Source organism: Pelophylax lessonae (genome assembly GCF_965119305.1).
Source record: "Pelophylax lessonae genome assembly, chromosome: 7".
Taxonomy (NCBI): Eukaryota; Metazoa; Chordata; class Amphibia; order Anura; family Ranidae; genus Pelophylax; species Pelophylax lessonae.
The window spans coordinates 39,036,176-39,052,731 of NC_138774.1; the positions used below are offsets into that span (position 1 = coordinate 39,036,176).

Genomic DNA, 16,556 nt, shown 5'->3' on the forward strand with positions numbered 1-16,556 from the left:
TTGTGTTTTTTGATTCCTGAAGTTCGGGTCCCATTGATTTCAATGGGGTTCTGGAATCCAAACCAATCTTTCAGGAAATTCGGGTGTTCTGGTCGAACCGAACTTTTCAAAAGTTCGATCATCCCTACTGGTCATGTCAGTGATGGGCTGTACATTGCACCTGGGTTGCTATTACACTGAATGGGCTCAGCCACCTGTGTGCAAGAGCTCTGAATCTCAAAAAAAAGTTTAGTGAACTTTCTCTCTGTACCATCTTTCTTCTCACGTTAGTGTAATTTTTATCCCATATTGAGTTTAGTGGTCAGAACCATCACCAAATGCAATCTTTTAAGGAGAATCAGCTAATTCGCAATGTGGCACTGTGTAGTGCATGCCTGAATGCTACTCTGTACATGGTGTGCTCCTGAACCCTGCACTGTGTACGTAGCGCGCTCCTGATCCCTGCACTGTGTACGTAGCACGCTCATGATCTCCGCACTGTGTATGTAGCGCGCTCATGATCTCCGCACTGTGTACGTAGTGTGCTCCTGATCTCCGCACTGTTTACGTAGTGTGCTCCTGATCTCCGCACTGTGTATGTAGTGTGCTCCTGATCTCCGCACTGTGTATGTAGTGTGCTCCTGATCTCCGCACTGTGTACGTAGCGTGCTCCTGATCTCCGCACTGTGTACGTAGCGTGCTCCTGATCTCCGCACTGTGTATGTAGCGCGCTCATGATCTCCGCACTGTGTACGTAGCGTGCTCCTGATCTCCGCACTGTGTACGTAGCGTGCTCCTGATCTCTGCACTGTGTACGTAGCGCTCCTGATATCTGCACTTTGTACCTAGCGCGCTCATGATCTCTGTACATTGCACTATTAGCTATTAATATTTGATTATTTATGTTGGAAGGTATCTTATGTGTTACCATGCAATCTTTTACTGTTCTGAATTGTTCATTTTATATTGTTATTGTTAAACCAACATTCTTTGGTAAGAATAAAATAAAAAATATGCATTGAAATGTTTTTACTCTATCTTATCTCCTAACATTTGGTAGTTAAATCCCCCAAAAAATCTAAGAAATTTCTTTCTTTTTTTTTTTATCTCATGGGCGAAATGTGAGAAATAACGTATATATCATACAATCATTCCATAAACCCATACCACATACACTGCATATATCATTTGAGGAAAATATGTTTGTAAAATATTTCATCATTTGCCAATAAAAAAAAAAAATGTGGAAATAGGGGAAGAAACTGCGCTAATATCTAAATGAGGTAGCAGCAACTTAACATGTGACAAACATCAAAAGCATATAAGGAAAGGAAGCTGCGCTAAGTGACACAAACATATATCATGAGTCCAAAAAGTCCCAATGTTTGATATAAATTAAATAATGAGTCAGAAAGTCCAAAAAAATTATTTTCTACCGGATATCCACCTCTGTAGAAAATTGAGTAGATTAACTGCTTACCAGAAGTAGCAGTAAAGTGTGCCTTAGATCAGGATTAGCCGTGCCAGATGAAAATCTGCGAAGGGTTCCTCCCCAGCGATGGCCGTCCCAGGATCACGAAAAATTTAGTGTATGGATAAAAAACAAATATAACATAGCGTGATACTGTATATTATTCAAGTGAATCACTCCCAAGTGTATCAGAAGAGTAAAGGTGCTAATACAACCCGCCACCAACGCAGGCTGCTTACCAGATATTGATATAAATGAGCAAATGAACAGCAATCCAAGAAATAGAAGAGGCTAAAAATGAACCACCACCTTAACGTATTGTAATTACCAAATAGATGATATGTGAAGGCAAATATGTAACTCAAAGAAAAGCCGTAAGATAAGCCACCACCTTGATCTTAGTGCAATTACCAGATATTGAAAGTAGGTGAGCATAAAGGGTAACTTCAAATGAGCTGAGAACCCGCTGGGAAGCTCCACCAAAATAATCTGCTTACCAGAGATAAGCCAAATATATTCCAAGTCTTAGATCCGGATGTCCCCGGGAAATATCCAATCTCCTGTAGACAAACAGTCCCTGATGGTGCAGAGGCTCACACCCGGCCTCAGAGGCCGGGTGTGAGCCATATCTGTGGGTAGACCTCTGCACCATCAGGGACTTCTGGTAAGCAGTTAATCTACTCAATTTTCCAAAGAGGTGGATATCCGGTAGAAAATAATTTTTTTGGACTTTCTGACTCATTATTTAATTTATATCAAACATTGGGACTTTTTGGACTCATGATATATGTTTGTGTCACTTAGTGCAGCCTACTTTCCTTATAAAAAAAAAAAAATGTACCCGGATTTCATTTTAACCACTTATGGACCAGGCTTTTTTCTGACACTTGTTGTTTACCAGTTAAAATCAAAAACATTTTTTTAGCAGAGACCCTAAAGAATAAAATGGCGATTATTGCAATATTTTTTATCACATCGTATTTGCGCAGCGGTAGGCATGTGACGGTATCAGATTTTCATGCTGCGATTAATTGATTAAGGTTTTGCCACGGTATATGGTATTATCACGGTATTCAATTATTAAATTTAAATTATTAAATTTCTACCTCACTTGAATTTCATTGCTGAATTTAGGGACTTTGGTTCACTTATGCACATTATTATATAGTCAGTCAGCACAGACTCTGTGAACCAGGCCTAAAATAGGTCATCAAGCAGTGTCTGGTCTACCTGGTGAAGACTGGTCCTGGCGCTCGGCTCCGATCCAACGGCCTGGTCATTAAGGGGGCAAATTCTTGTGGTCAAGAAGTGGTTAAACCTGAAGGAGGACTGGTGTTGTTATTTATAAATTACTTTACTATTGCTTTAGGCCTGGTTCACATGTATGTGGGTTGGCGGCCCACATTTGCACAGGCATAGCAGCCCACTGATTTGAACGGGCTGCTATGCCCTCATTTTCTGCAGAAAAAAGGTGCATGCAGCATTTTAAAATTCAGTGGCCTTGAAATCCATCCTGTTTTTGCACCATGCGACTAACCTGCAGTTCCTGCTCTGGCAAGCTTTCTGCATTTTTTATATACGTGGGCCCAGCATTTAAAAACACAGTTTGCGTGTGCAGCAACTGCAGGTAAGTCGCATGGTGCAAAAGAAGGATGGATTTCATGGCCACTGCATTTTTTAAAATTCTGCATGCGCCTTTTTTCAGCTGAAAACGCAGGCATAGCAGCTCAAGCCCATTCAAATCAATGGGCTGCTATGCCTGTGCAAATGTGGGCCCCCAACCTGCATACATGTGAACCAGGCCTAAAGCAATAGTAAAGTCATTTATAGATAAAAACACCGGTCCTCCTGCAGGTTTAACCACTTCTGGACCGCAAGGATTTGCCCCCTTAATGACCAGGCCATCGGATCGGAGCGCCAGGACCAGTCATCACCAGGTAGGCCAGACACTGCTTGATGGCTATATACTAATGTAATGTGGGCTGCTATGCCTCTGTATGTGTGTGTGCGTGTCTATATATATATATATATATATATATATATATATATATATATATATATGCTGCTATGCCCATGTATGTATGCGTGTGTGTATATATATCTCTTTTTTTTCCAAACGTGTGTGTGTATATGTGTGTATGTATATCTATCTATCTATCTATCTATCTATCTATCTATCTATCTATCTATCTATCTATCTATCTATCTAGATCAATCTATCTAATTCTATCTGCAGAAACTTGTGTTTCTGTCTGTCTCTGAGCCCTGGGAAGAAGCATGTGGGTGTGTGCTGGGAGCCGTCTGATTGGTTACAGGGAGGAGCTAAGTCTCTCACTCTAGGATCATATTACCAGAGCTGTTTCTATTGAGTGAGTGAATGAGTCATCCAGCTCACTGAAATGTATCAATTCAAAAGTCAGACTTGAGGAGCAGATAAACTCGGTATTTTAAAAATGCCACAATAACAATACCGTGGGTATGCAATACCGCGATATATCGAATTACCGAAAACCGGCACATCTCTACGCAGCGGTCTTACAAACGCAATTTTTTTTGGACAAAAATTCACTTTTTTCATTTAAAAAATAAGAAAACTGTAAAGTTAGCCCAATTTCTTTCTATATAATGTGAAAGATAATGTTACACCGAGTAAATAGACACCCAACATGTCATGCTTCAAAATTGCGCACGCTCGTGAAATGGCGACAAACATTGGCACTTAAAAATCCCCATAGGTGACTCTTTATAAATGACTACAGGTTACCAGCTTAGAGTTAAAGAGGAGGTCCAGGGCTAGAATTATTGTTCTTACTCTAACGATCACGGTGATACCTCACATGTGTGGTTTGAATACAGTTTACATATGTGTGTGCATCTGCTTCTGCGCGCGAGCTAATGGGGACGGGGCGCTTTAATTTTTTTTTTTCCTATTTATTTTATCTTTTATTTTTACACTTTTTTTTTTTTTAACACTTTTATTCCTATTAAAAGGAATGTAAACATCCCTTGTAATAGAAATAAGCATGACAGGACCTCTTTAATGTGAGATCTGGAGTCAAAAAGACCTCACATCTCACATCTACATTAAAAAAGGAAAAAAAGTAATTTTTTTTAATTTTGAAAAAAAATGGGCTCTTTAAATCGGTTGCTAGGAAGCGACATATGACGTTGCTCTGGTCCTCCAAGGCAATAGAGTAGAGTGGGAGCCATCGTGCCCTCACTTGGCTTCCTGCCTGAGGAGACAGCGGACTGGATTGCTTTCCCCGCTACCGGTGGGTCCAGGGAAAACGATTGTGAAGCGGCGGGAAGGGGTGGGGGGCACCTCTCCTGCCGCCCATAAGGGTGATCCCTCGGTGAATCCGCCGCTGGCACCTCCTTTATGTTAAAGCGGACCGCCCGCAGTTTAAAAAAATATAGGGATTGTGGCAGCTAACGTCAAAGTACTGACATAAAACTGCGGCGGGCGGTCCGTAAGTGGTTAAAAATCTGATCACCTTACCTTGGGCAGAGGTGAGCATTTCCGATCATGTGACCGATGTGATTGGCCGTCACAGAGGTCACATGATCAGAAAACTCCCAATCACAAGTATGCATTGGGGGCTTTCTGGCCACCGCAGGTTACTGTGCTGGGAGCATTCAGGGCACAGAAAATGTATATATGAGTGTGGCCCACGGGAACAGATTCAAATCCAGCCTGTGTGAAAACCTTGGTCCCCTTTATAGATATAATGGAGAAATGAGTGTAACTACTAAGGGTAAGGAAGTGTGCTATTTGCTGGATCACCAGGTAAAAAATAGAAAACAAAGTTAAAAAAAAGCCTGACAAAAAAAAAAACAAATGCAGCCACCACATCTAAGGATTTGTAAACTGATATATATTATATTTTTGGGGGAGTTAGATACACTTAAGCACTTTAAAAGATTACAGGTTTATTTTAACTGTTGCAGTGGTCAAATATATACATATAATTAATAGTGTGATTTTTGTCTTCCACAGATGAAAATGTTCTGACGCAGTCAAACTTTTACCAGACACAGGAACCATCAGGAGAGTACATGTTTCAGTTTGACAAGGATGAGATCTTCTATGTAGATCTGGATAAAAAGCAGACCGTGTGGAGGCTCCCACAGTTTGGTGAAGTGGCCAGCTTTGAGGCAGCTGGAGCTCTGCAGAATCTTGCTGTGCTGAAATTTAATCTTGATATTTATAAGCAGCGGTCAAACTTCACACATGCAAAAAGCGGTAAAAAAAACATATACTATATATGGAATGAACTGTACACACTGTATTAGTTAGGAACATGTGAGTGACTTTCATATTTGTTTATTGACCCAGCTTTAAGGCTGCGTTCACATCTAGGCATTTTTGGGTGTTTTTCTGCTCTAAGCCTCAGCTGTAAAAACGCCAACAAGACAAATCCCATCCATTTCAATGGCGCCTGTTCACACCTGAGTGTTCTGTCGTCTTAAACGAAATGCTAAAAAAATACATGAGCTTCTTTTTTGGCAGATTACAGGCATTTTATGGCTTTTCATTGGTCACTTGTCAACTCAAAAAACACCTGCACAAAAAGGCTGCAAAAACGCCTGTAAAAATACTATAGCAACGCCTAGATGTGAACGGAGCCTCAATGTCATGCTAATTTACTAATACTTGGCATTTATAACTACTAGTTATAACTTTATAACTACTCCTGCTTTTGTATTTACTCTGCTGCAGTTAACTGAAAAGCAAATTAACCAATTAAACGTCTCAAACCAGACAGGGCGGTTTCCAAGGCACTACTGTAAGAAAATTAAGTTATAACCCAATCACACCTGTACATTAACATGCAACCAGGGCCGTCTTTAATATTGATTGGACCGTGGGCAAATATTTTCATGGGCCCTACCAAATCCACTTATCAGTTATTTGCAGACAGTGTGGGCTCAAGGGGAAGCTGCTTTGGGCCCCACAACAATGACTGGGCCCGGGGCAGCTGCCCCTTTTGCCCTGTGTTAAAGACAGCCCTGCATGCAACAAACGTGCGCATGCTTGCAGTGCCATTAGTTGTTAATGGAACCCCAAACATGGCTAGGAAATGCGCATTTTGTCATGCAGTAAAAAAATGCAAAGCTCACTGCTCATAAAGATGCTAGAGCTTCTTTTTGGTGCGTTTGTCATGCGTAGGGCAGCCCATTCAAGTTAACTGGCTGCCCTTTGTTGTCGCATTCAAAACCCACAGAAAAAAGGGCATTAACGTGACGTGCAAATGTGAATGGGGCCTAGAGCTTATTCAAGGCTTCTGTAGATGGACTTTGTTTCTAAACACTGTTTGTTTGTTTGTTTTTTATTTGATTTTTGTTTTTTAAATTTGAGTGCAGTAAGCCTCGGTTCACACTGGGGCGACCTGTGAGGCGACCAGGTCGCCTCACAGGTCGCCGCAGGTCGCCTCCCATAGGAAGCTACGGACCCGTTCTAATAGGAGCGACACAAGTCGCTCCGACCTAGAAAAAGGGTCCGGAGCTTCTTTGGGGCGACCAGGAGGCGACCGCCATAGACTTCAATGTTATGAAGTCTGTGGCGGCCGCTCCAAGGTCGCGGCGCGCTGCTCGCACCGCGATCTCGGAGGTCGCCCCTCAAAGTAGCGTCGCGCCAGTGTGAACCGGCGCTAAATGTGTTTCAGTAGTTAGTCCCAACCAGGGGCGGAATGACAACTCATGGGGACCCCGGCCAATAGGGGAGCATGGGTCCCCCTGTGTCCCTGCCCACACCCAAGCCACACCCACACAAAGCCCCACCTACATATTACACTGCCCACATTACATGCGTTCACATTGCTTTTCTCTTCACTATGTTCAAAATAAATGTTTATTATATAAAATAAAGAAAAATAAACTTACATTAAAAGTGCAACGACGGTATATTTCCAAAAGTAAGGTTTTCATTAACCACTCTTAAGCCCCAGGCCTATTTCGGACACTTTTTGTTTACAAGTTAAAATCAGTATTTTTTCTTAGAAAACTACTTAGAACCCCCAAACATTATATATATATATATATTTTTAGCAAAGACTCTGGAGAATAAAATGGCGGTCATTGCAATATTTTTTGTCACGCGGTATTTGCGCAGCGGTCTTTAAAACGCCATTTTTCTGGAAAAATTACGAAAAATCACATTTCACTGCATTTAAAAAAAACGTAACAGTAAAGTTAGCCCATTTTTTTGTATATTGTGAAAGATGATGTCACGCCAAGTAAATAGATACCCAACATGTTTTACGGTTTAAAATTGCGCACACCCGTGGGATGGCGACAAACTACGGTCAATAGAAATCTCAATAGGCGACGCTTTAAAATTTTTTAACGGTTACCAGAGTTAGAGTGTAGCTCTTTTTTTTTAATTATTGCTCACTCTCTGGCGATCACAGCGATACCTCACATGTGTGGTTTGAACAGTGATTTCATTCGCGGCTCGACTTCCATATGCCTTTTCTTTCGTGCGCGAGCTAACGGCAACGGGGGCGGCTAAAACTATTATTTTTTTTTTCCTATTTATTTATTTTTTTTACTTTATCACAGGTTTTTAAAAAAACATCCCTTGTGACAGTAATATGCAGTGACAGGTACTCTTTATGGAGGGATCGAGGGTCTAAAAGACCCCAAACCCCTCCACTACACTTCCATGTATTCAAAACGTCGCAAACGGCATTTTTGAATACACTTGTTTTTTTAATTTGCCGCCTTTAGCAGCAGAGTAACCCGGACGTGACGTCATGGACCCCGCCTCCGGGTTACGTCATCGGAGACCCGATCAAAGCCGCTTCCGGGTATATAAATTATACAAAAGGGCGTTAATACCAGCAATATTTCACCCCTTTTCATATCCTCTGTCTCATTGCTAAGATGATGTTTATTAAATGTTCCATCTTCTGGACGGTACAACTATTGAATGCTGTGATTATAACTGTTAATCGTATGTTATCTTTAAACTTAATAAAGACATATTTTGAGAAAGAAAAGGGGTGTTCTTCTCGCTGAAGTGTACAGATATCAGTGTTAGATAAAAGCGCTTAGTGAGTGATATTCACTAAATATAACACTGATATCTGTACCTGGTAGAATGGCACTGGGCAACACTCATTCAGCCCGGCTGGTAATTGTAGGCACACACTAAACTGTGTGATCACACACTGACCTCCTGCTGCATACAAGGCAGGTCAGGTGAATAGCTACGAGATGACTCCGCTCTGTCTGCAGTGCACTCTGCAGCCTGCAGCTCTCTTGCCGGCTGTCCCTCCATGGCATGGATGTATACTGTGGCCCCACCCCTCTGCTGAATTCCCCATGGGGAGAGGTGGCCAGAGCGCATGTCGCTGCCATTATCCCCATGGCTCCATGATTGCTCTCTGATCCTGACCTGCACCTGAGTCTTCTCATATAGCCACTTCAACCGCCGGCGGAAATTCCATAGCTCACTGTCTCTTCGGGGCATAAACTTCTTCTATCCTGCATGATAAGCTGTGGGCACCTCCAGGGGCAGACTGAGCCTCTCATGGCGCCCACCCTGACTCCTGCCCTCGGGCAGTGCCTGAGTGCCCGAATGGTCAGTCTGTGCCTGGTCCCAACAAAATGCAGGAGCTGCATTGTATCTGCTTTTGTCTATTGTGGGAGATTAGCTCACAGGGATCACCTTTCACAGGAACTTAAGGCCAGCACGCAGGTAGTTTCTTTAAAGTCTGGTGGATTGCCAGCTTTATTTCAGCAAAGATTTGCAAAGATACAAAAACAACAAAACAATAAAATAAATCCTTGCCGTCCGGCGCTAAACTAAACAACGGTTTTCCTCACTATACAGTGTGGGGCTGGTCCCCATCACCCCCAAAAACACATAGTAAAGCAAACCTGTTTTTTTGAAAGTCCACACACAGCTCCTCTCTCAGATTCCCTTCTGAGTCTCAGGCAGGCCAGAGCCTTTCTGTGCTCTTTTCCTGTTAATTTAAAGTTCACCTGAGCATGGACTCAGGTAACTCACAATCTCTGGACCGGAACCCAGCCTGTCACAGAGGCTGGAAAACCTGGGCTGGATTCCGGTTCAGTCTCTCACCACAGAACGTATGCGAGGTGAAATATAGCGATTATCTACTATCTCACCTCGCATACCGTCACACTATATATGACAAACTTTTGAAGCAACATAGACAGATCTCACTAGGACATACATCCAAAGAAATACAAAGCAGGTCAAACCTTGGCTGCCACACTACACAAATAATGTAAACTGAAAACTGCAAAAGACCTGTTGGAGCTTTGGGTGCTGACGTTGACTTTGCAGTGTTTCTTTTTCATGTCTCCTCCTGCATTCTCTGTGGTATAGAACAACTGAATATTGCAAAAATGAGTGTGAAGTGTGGATGACTCACATGGACAGATATTGCCACTGATGTAATAAACCGTTTGTCGCTTTAACTCCTTCATGAACAAGGTCAAAACAAACCTAATGTCCAAACTAAATTTTGCAACTTGGACATGTTTTAGTCAAACTGTACTCATCGCATATACTTAGTGTATCCGGATGAATTATCGACTTGCCGACCGCCCGCTGGCTTTTTACTGCGGCAGGGTGACTTGGCTGTGTCCAGTCACGTAGTAGTACCTGACTGGAGTGCATGTGGTTTTGGCGGAGCGCAGCCGAGCTTCTGCTGTGTTTAGAAACAGCGGGAGGCGGACCGGGGGAGGAGTGACGACGATCGCTGCCTTCCTCTCGTGATCGTCCGGGAAACCGAGAGAAGACCCACCTGCTTATGTAAACAAAGCAGGCGGATCTTCTCTCAGACAGGCAGGAACAGATCAGCAGTTTCAGCTAAGCTGAAACTGCAATCTGTGCCTATCACAGGACCCCCCCCCCCCCCCCACACACACACACACAGTGAGCAAGCATACTTAGGCATACATTAACCCCTTTGATCACCCCCAGTATTAACCCCTTCCCTGCCAGTGTAATTTATACAGTAACAGTGCATATTATTTAGCACTGATTACTGTATTAATGTCACTGGTCCCCAAAAAGTGTCAAAAATGTCAGTTAGGGGTCCGATCTGTCCGCTGCAATGTGGCAGTCCTGCTAAAAATCTCAGATCGCCGCCATTACTAATAAAAAAAAAAAATAAATAAAAAGTCCAAAAATCTATCCCATAGTTCGTAAACGCTATAACTTTTGCGCAAACCAATTAAAATACACTTTTTGCAAATTTTTTTTTTTTTTTTAACCAAAAATATGTAGCAGAATACAAATTGGCCTAAACTGATAAAAAAATGTAATTTTAAATTGTTTTTTTTATTGGGAATGTTTAATAGAAAAGAAAGCTCTATTTGTGGGGAAAAAAAAGGACATCAATTGTATTTGGGTACAGCATCGCACGAGCACGCAATTTTCCGTTAAAGTAGCACAGTGCCAAATCGCAAAAAATGGCCTGGTCATTAAGGGGGTGCAACCTTCCGGGGCTGAAGTGGTTATACTGCATTTTTCTAGACAAATTGAGCTTTCATTTGGTGGTAGATATTAATGGATGTCTCATGATTTGTTTTTATTATCAAAAGAAAACTGGCCCAAAATAGTAAAAAATATATTTCCCTTTCGTTCATTGACGGTCATAGCTCCTGATCTTCATAACCATTGGGTTATACTGCCTCCTACAGGAGTGGGACACTAGGCAGAAAACAAATCTGGCTATGCCTATGGGCAGTCCCAGGGGGTATACTCCCTCTCCCTGCTAAAGGGACTCCGTTTTTTTTTTTGCCTAGTCAGGAGTAAGGACCTAGTTCCTTGCTGGGATCTCTGGTCCTGGCAAATTTTTCCTTTTAGATAGAAATATTTTCTCCTGTTTTTTTTCCTGTGAGATCTGCAATTAACTGCTGGACTGGGCAACGGGCTGGATAATCCAGATCCAGTGGTCACCCCAGTCTGGCCAGCAAGCGCACGCAGACCTCAGGTCTGCGCTAGATCGGCTGCGCTATAGCCTCACTGGACGAGGCTGGCCTGCAAGTTAGACATCTCGCGAGGTCGCATACGATCGGGTCTCGGCCCGAGTCGCATCGTTCCTCCTGGCCAACAGCCCCCCATTTCAATGGCGAGGGGTTCTGTCTGGAGCGATGCCCGCCTGGTTCCTAGTATTGTGAGTAGCTGTCCCCCCTCCCCCCATGGAGGGTTGTGGGGTGGACGTGGGCCCCTCCTTGGGACAGTCAGATCCCCGGGTTCCCCTCCTTCCCGTCAGGCACCCCCCTTTCATCTGTCTCCCATACTACCCCCCCCTTATGCTGGGGCTGTGTGGGTGTTCTGGTCCACCTCCTGGGGTGGAGGCAGGGCGCTATGCTGGCAATGGGGGCCAGGGGGGTGCCACCGGCGACTGAACGATCGGCTGTGTAGGGGGGGTTTGTTCCTGGTAGGGGCTGCTGCCAGGGCCCCCCATCCTGCCTGAGCCTGTCCTTTGAGACCTAGGGATCCCTCCTGGGTCCCTGGGAATCTCGTGGGGCTGCCATTTTGCTGTAGCCTGTGTGTTCCTTGGCACGGCGGCCATGTTTGTGTAGTCCGGCGGCCATTTTGCAGGGGTTTGCCATTGAAAATAGCAGTGGCCATGACAGTGGAGCCCTGTGTGCTGCGTTTTCGGTGGTGGGAACCCCTCCTCATCCCCTGGTGCTGACTCCTGGATCTTTTCACTTCCTGATCGCCGCACGTGGAGTGCAGATTATCCTGGTGGCTGCAGGTGCCTGTTTCTGCTGGGTAGTGAGTCTGATGGTGTTCTCTCCCTCTCTGCTGAGGATCACTTAGTGCTTTGTACCTGGCTACAGGGTGGTGCTGCCAGCGCGGTGGGGGTTGTCCCTTTGCAGTGTTTTACACTTTTTGTGGGGTCCCCCTGGTGACTCATGGAGTCTTTGGAGCACATCTCCTCACCTAACCCCCTCTCTGAGGCTACGGGGCCCTCCGGGTCCCAACCATCCATCAATGCGCTGACCACGGTCCTGGAGTCCTTTTTGTCCCGGGGAGAGGTTTTCAGGAGACAGGCTAGCAAATGGATCCACGGACAAGGCTCCTTCAGCATGGTACGCCCTCACCCGTATCGGTGGGTGGGGGGAGGTCTTCGATGGTTTCCGGACCTGTGGACTTCCCTGGTACAAGACAAGTGGGTCCACGAAGTCATTCGGTCGGGCTACAAGGTCGAGTTTCACTCTCGTCCCCCGGCAAGGTTCTCTCCTTCTAACTTGCGCCTGTCCCCAGACCGTTTATACAGGGTCTGTTTGGGGCTGTTCAAGACCTGTTGCTTCAAGGGGTGATTGTCCCAGTTCTGACTTCGGATCGTTTTCAGGGTTTTTACTCGAACCTGTTTACGGTTCCCAGGAAGAAAGGCAAGGTGCATCTAATCCTGGACCTCAAGGCTCTGAACTGCTTTGTGCTGGTGCAAAAGTTCGGGATGGAGTCCATTCGCACGGTGGTGGAATCCCTGCATCGGGGATGTTCTTACCTCTATCGACATCAAGGATGCTTACCTTCACATTCCAATATGTGCCGGTCACCAGCGCTTCCCCTGTTTTGCCATGGGAAAGGAGCATTATCAGTTTGTGGTGTTACCCTTTGGTCTCGCCTCTGCTCCTCGGGTCTTCACAAAAGTGTTAGCCCCGGTGCTAGCATTGTTACGCCAACAGGGGATTTTGGTACTGGGCTACTTGGACGATTGGACGACCTCCTTCTGTGAGTGAAGTCCGTTACTGCTCTGGTGATATACCTGGAAATCACCATACGGACTCTGAGGGAGTTCAGCTAGATTCTGAATTTTCAGAATTCTGCTCTGGCTCCGTCCATAAAGCTGGATTATCTGGGTCTGACTCTGGACTTGGCCTTAGCCAGAGTGCTTTTTCCTCTGGACAAACTCCAGAAATTGCAGGCTGCAATTCGTCTACTGCTGTCTAGCAGATTGTCATCCCTCTGGACTTGCATGCGGGTGCTGGGCCTGAACTACGGCAGTTCTGTTTGCACAGTTCCATACCAGGTCCCTGCAAAGGGAGATTCTAGCCTAATGGGAAAATACTCTGCACAATCAGATATGGCTGAGCTGGGGAATGAAGGAGCCCCTGATATGGTGGCTTTGTTTGCCGGTGCTTCGGCTGGGTAAATCCTCCCCCCCCCCCCTCTATTGGACAGTGGTCACCATGCATGCCAGCTTGTCCTGCTGGGGAGGTGTCTTCAGCAAAAATTAACTCAGGGAATCTGGACACTGGAAGAGTCCAGACTACCGATCAATGTATTGGAACTCCGATCGATCAGACTGTGCCTGGACCATTGGACCGTTCATCTTCAGGGATGTCCAGTGCGCATTCAATCAAACAATTCCACGACCGTGGCTTATGTCCATCACCAAGGGGGCACGAAAAATGCCCTGGTGGCTCAGGAGGTAGCCGGCATTATAACGTGGGCAGAACGGTTCGTTCCAGCCCTCTCCGCCGTATACATTCCCAAGGTGGAAAATTTGGCAGTCGGATTACCTCAATCAGCAGGCGTTGGACCAAGGGGAGTGGTCCCTTCATCCGTAGGTGTATCATCAGTTGTGTATCCAGTGAGGCATCCCCGAAGTGGATCTGTTGGCGTTTTGGCTCAACAGAAAGGTGCAGAGGTTTGTGGCTCGGTCACTGGATCCTCTGGCGGACACCACACATTTGCAGGTGGCCCTGTGGGGTAAGTATCGGCTGATTTACGCCTTCCCTCCTCTCAAGCTTCTGACAAGACTTCTACGCAGGATCGAAGCAAAAGGGATTCTGGTCATCTTAGTGGTTCCAGACTGGCCTCGCCAGGCTCGGTACGCTGATCTGGTGCGGCTGGTCACCGACGTTCCTTGGAAGATTCCTCTTAGGGAGGATCTGCTGTCCCAAGGACCAATCTTCCATCCGGCTTTACAGTCCTTGGCTTTGACGGCTTGGCTGTTGAACGCCAGGTGCTGATGGCAAGAGGTTTATCTGAGTCGATGATTCCAACTCTGTTAAAGGCTAAGAAATCTACTTCTAGGAAGATCTAGCATCATATGTGGAAGACGTACATTGCGTGGTGTGAGTCTCTTGGGGTTCATCCTCGCTCCTTCTTGGTGGCTCGGATCTTGACCTTTCTGTAAGGGGGGGGGGGGGGTTGAACAGAAATTGGCCTTGAGTACCATCAAGGGCCAGGTGTCGGCTTTGGCGGTCTTCTTCCAATGACCCTTGGCCACACATTCCCTGGTGCGTACCTACCTTGAGGGTGTCCGTAATTTGGTTCCTCCAGTGCAGTCTCCATTGCCGCCTTGGGACCTCAATTTGGTGCTTTTGGTCCTCCAAAAGCCTCTCTTTGAGAACCTTCAGGCGATTCCCTTGCTTACGCTGTCTTACAAGGTGACCTTTTTGGTGGCTATTGTAACGGAACCACGACCCACACTGTACTTGTGGACTTCCGTCAGTATACGGCTTCCTCCCAGTCGTGAACATAGAGATCAGATTTTCCAGCTGCCCCCATACAAAGCTAGCCAAAAACCTAGCTCGTATACGTTTTGGAACCTTCTGCTTTATTCAACAGTTTCACACTAAATTTATACACACATGAGCACATCCCCCTCCTGATCAAATTACCCCATCAGGTCAGGGGTTGCCTGATTACATTATCATATGCAGATGAAATTGTATACAGAAATAGGATTAACATATCTAAAGAAGAAACAATACAAACAGTATACTATTTCCACTCAGCAACTAACAGATGACAATGATTCAATCAATCTGAGCCAATTAACTAGCAGACGGCCGTCCTCGAGCTCCTGAAATACAATACACAAACAATAGGGAGAGCCTGTCTTTGACATTGAAGTTCAATACACATTATCATAAGTGGAAACACTAAACCCATTTGAAGCAATCCAAACCATTAAGTATCTGTCTTTTACTCCCAGTGACGGTGAGTACCATCACATATCTTCCCCCCAAAGGTAGACTAACCAGGTACCAGACCTCCAATTGGTCTGTGTCTGAGTTAGTTGGGTAACAAGTCCCAAAGATTCAATCCATCATGGCAGCTTTCTTGACAAAGTTCCACATAGTTTGTAAATTTGTCCCGGCAGAGCGCATGGAGCTCTCATAGCCAATCAGTCTGTGGAAGTCTGGTTTGGGCATTCCAGACTGGGCTTCTTGGTCACCCTGTGTCTATTAGGGACTTACACATAAGAGGGGCCTAGGGGGCTAAGGTAAGCTGTATTCCACGGGCCCCCCAACCAAAGTGACTCCCGTCACATCGCTCCCCTTTCGGAAAGAGGGGACCCCAAATGTGTTGACTTTGAAGGTAGTCTGTAGTTCCAGTCCCCCAATGTCTGTACCTACACAGTACCCCAAAACAAATTGTCCCAAACGGAGCATTACTCACTCAGCCAACCTCTGCCTCTCTCGTAGAACATACCCGCTGTGGGGGAGAAGCATGGACTGGCCCTTCTCCCTGGAGTCCTTTCAGCTGCTGGAGAAAAGACAGGGTTGCTGGGCTCACTTCCTCATGCTGTTGGGACCTGGGCCGACTGCCCAGCATCCCTCGGATATAGGGAAGACCGCAGTTCCATCCACTACCACAGGAACTCCATCTTTTGTACATTGAGGGCAGAGGCCAGCCGCACTCTGCTCTGTTGCCAGCTCTTCTGCTGGGTTGGTGTCATCATTCTGGGGCACCGTCTGCTGCTCAGAAGGGAAGTCAGCTGCTCTATCTTCTTTACCCTCATCTGGCGGTTGGGACTACCTTTCTCTGGTACTGTCTCCCAGATGCACAGATCCTGGATGGAAATATGATTAACATTTCTAAAGAAGAAACAACACAAACAGTATACTATTTCAACTCAGCAACTAACAGATGACAATGATTCAATCAACCTGAGCCAATTAACTAGCAGACGGCCATCCTCGAGCTCCTGAAATACAATACACAAACAATAGGGAGAGCCTGTCTTTGACATTGAAGTTCAATACACATTATCATAAGTGCAAACACTAAATCCATTTGAAGCAATCCAAACCATTCGTATCTGTCTTTCACTCCCAGTGACGGTGTGTATCGTCGCCGCTATCACCTCTGGGCGCA

The 16,556-nt window shown here is 45.4% G+C and overlaps 1 protein-coding gene across 1 annotated transcript in view; it reads left to right on the top strand.

The window, feature by feature from the left end:
- Positions 1-16,556, top strand: part of LOC309560185 (mamu class II histocompatibility antigen, DR alpha chain) — an 81,231-nt gene that overhangs the window by 35,093 nt on the left and 29,582 nt on the right. Inside the window, exon 2 of the mRNA XM_082263758.1 lies at positions 5,448-5,693. Within this exon, the coding sequence (XP_082119884.1) occupies positions 5,448-5,693 (246 nt within the window). The remainder of the gene's footprint in view (positions 1-5,447; positions 5,694-16,556) is intronic.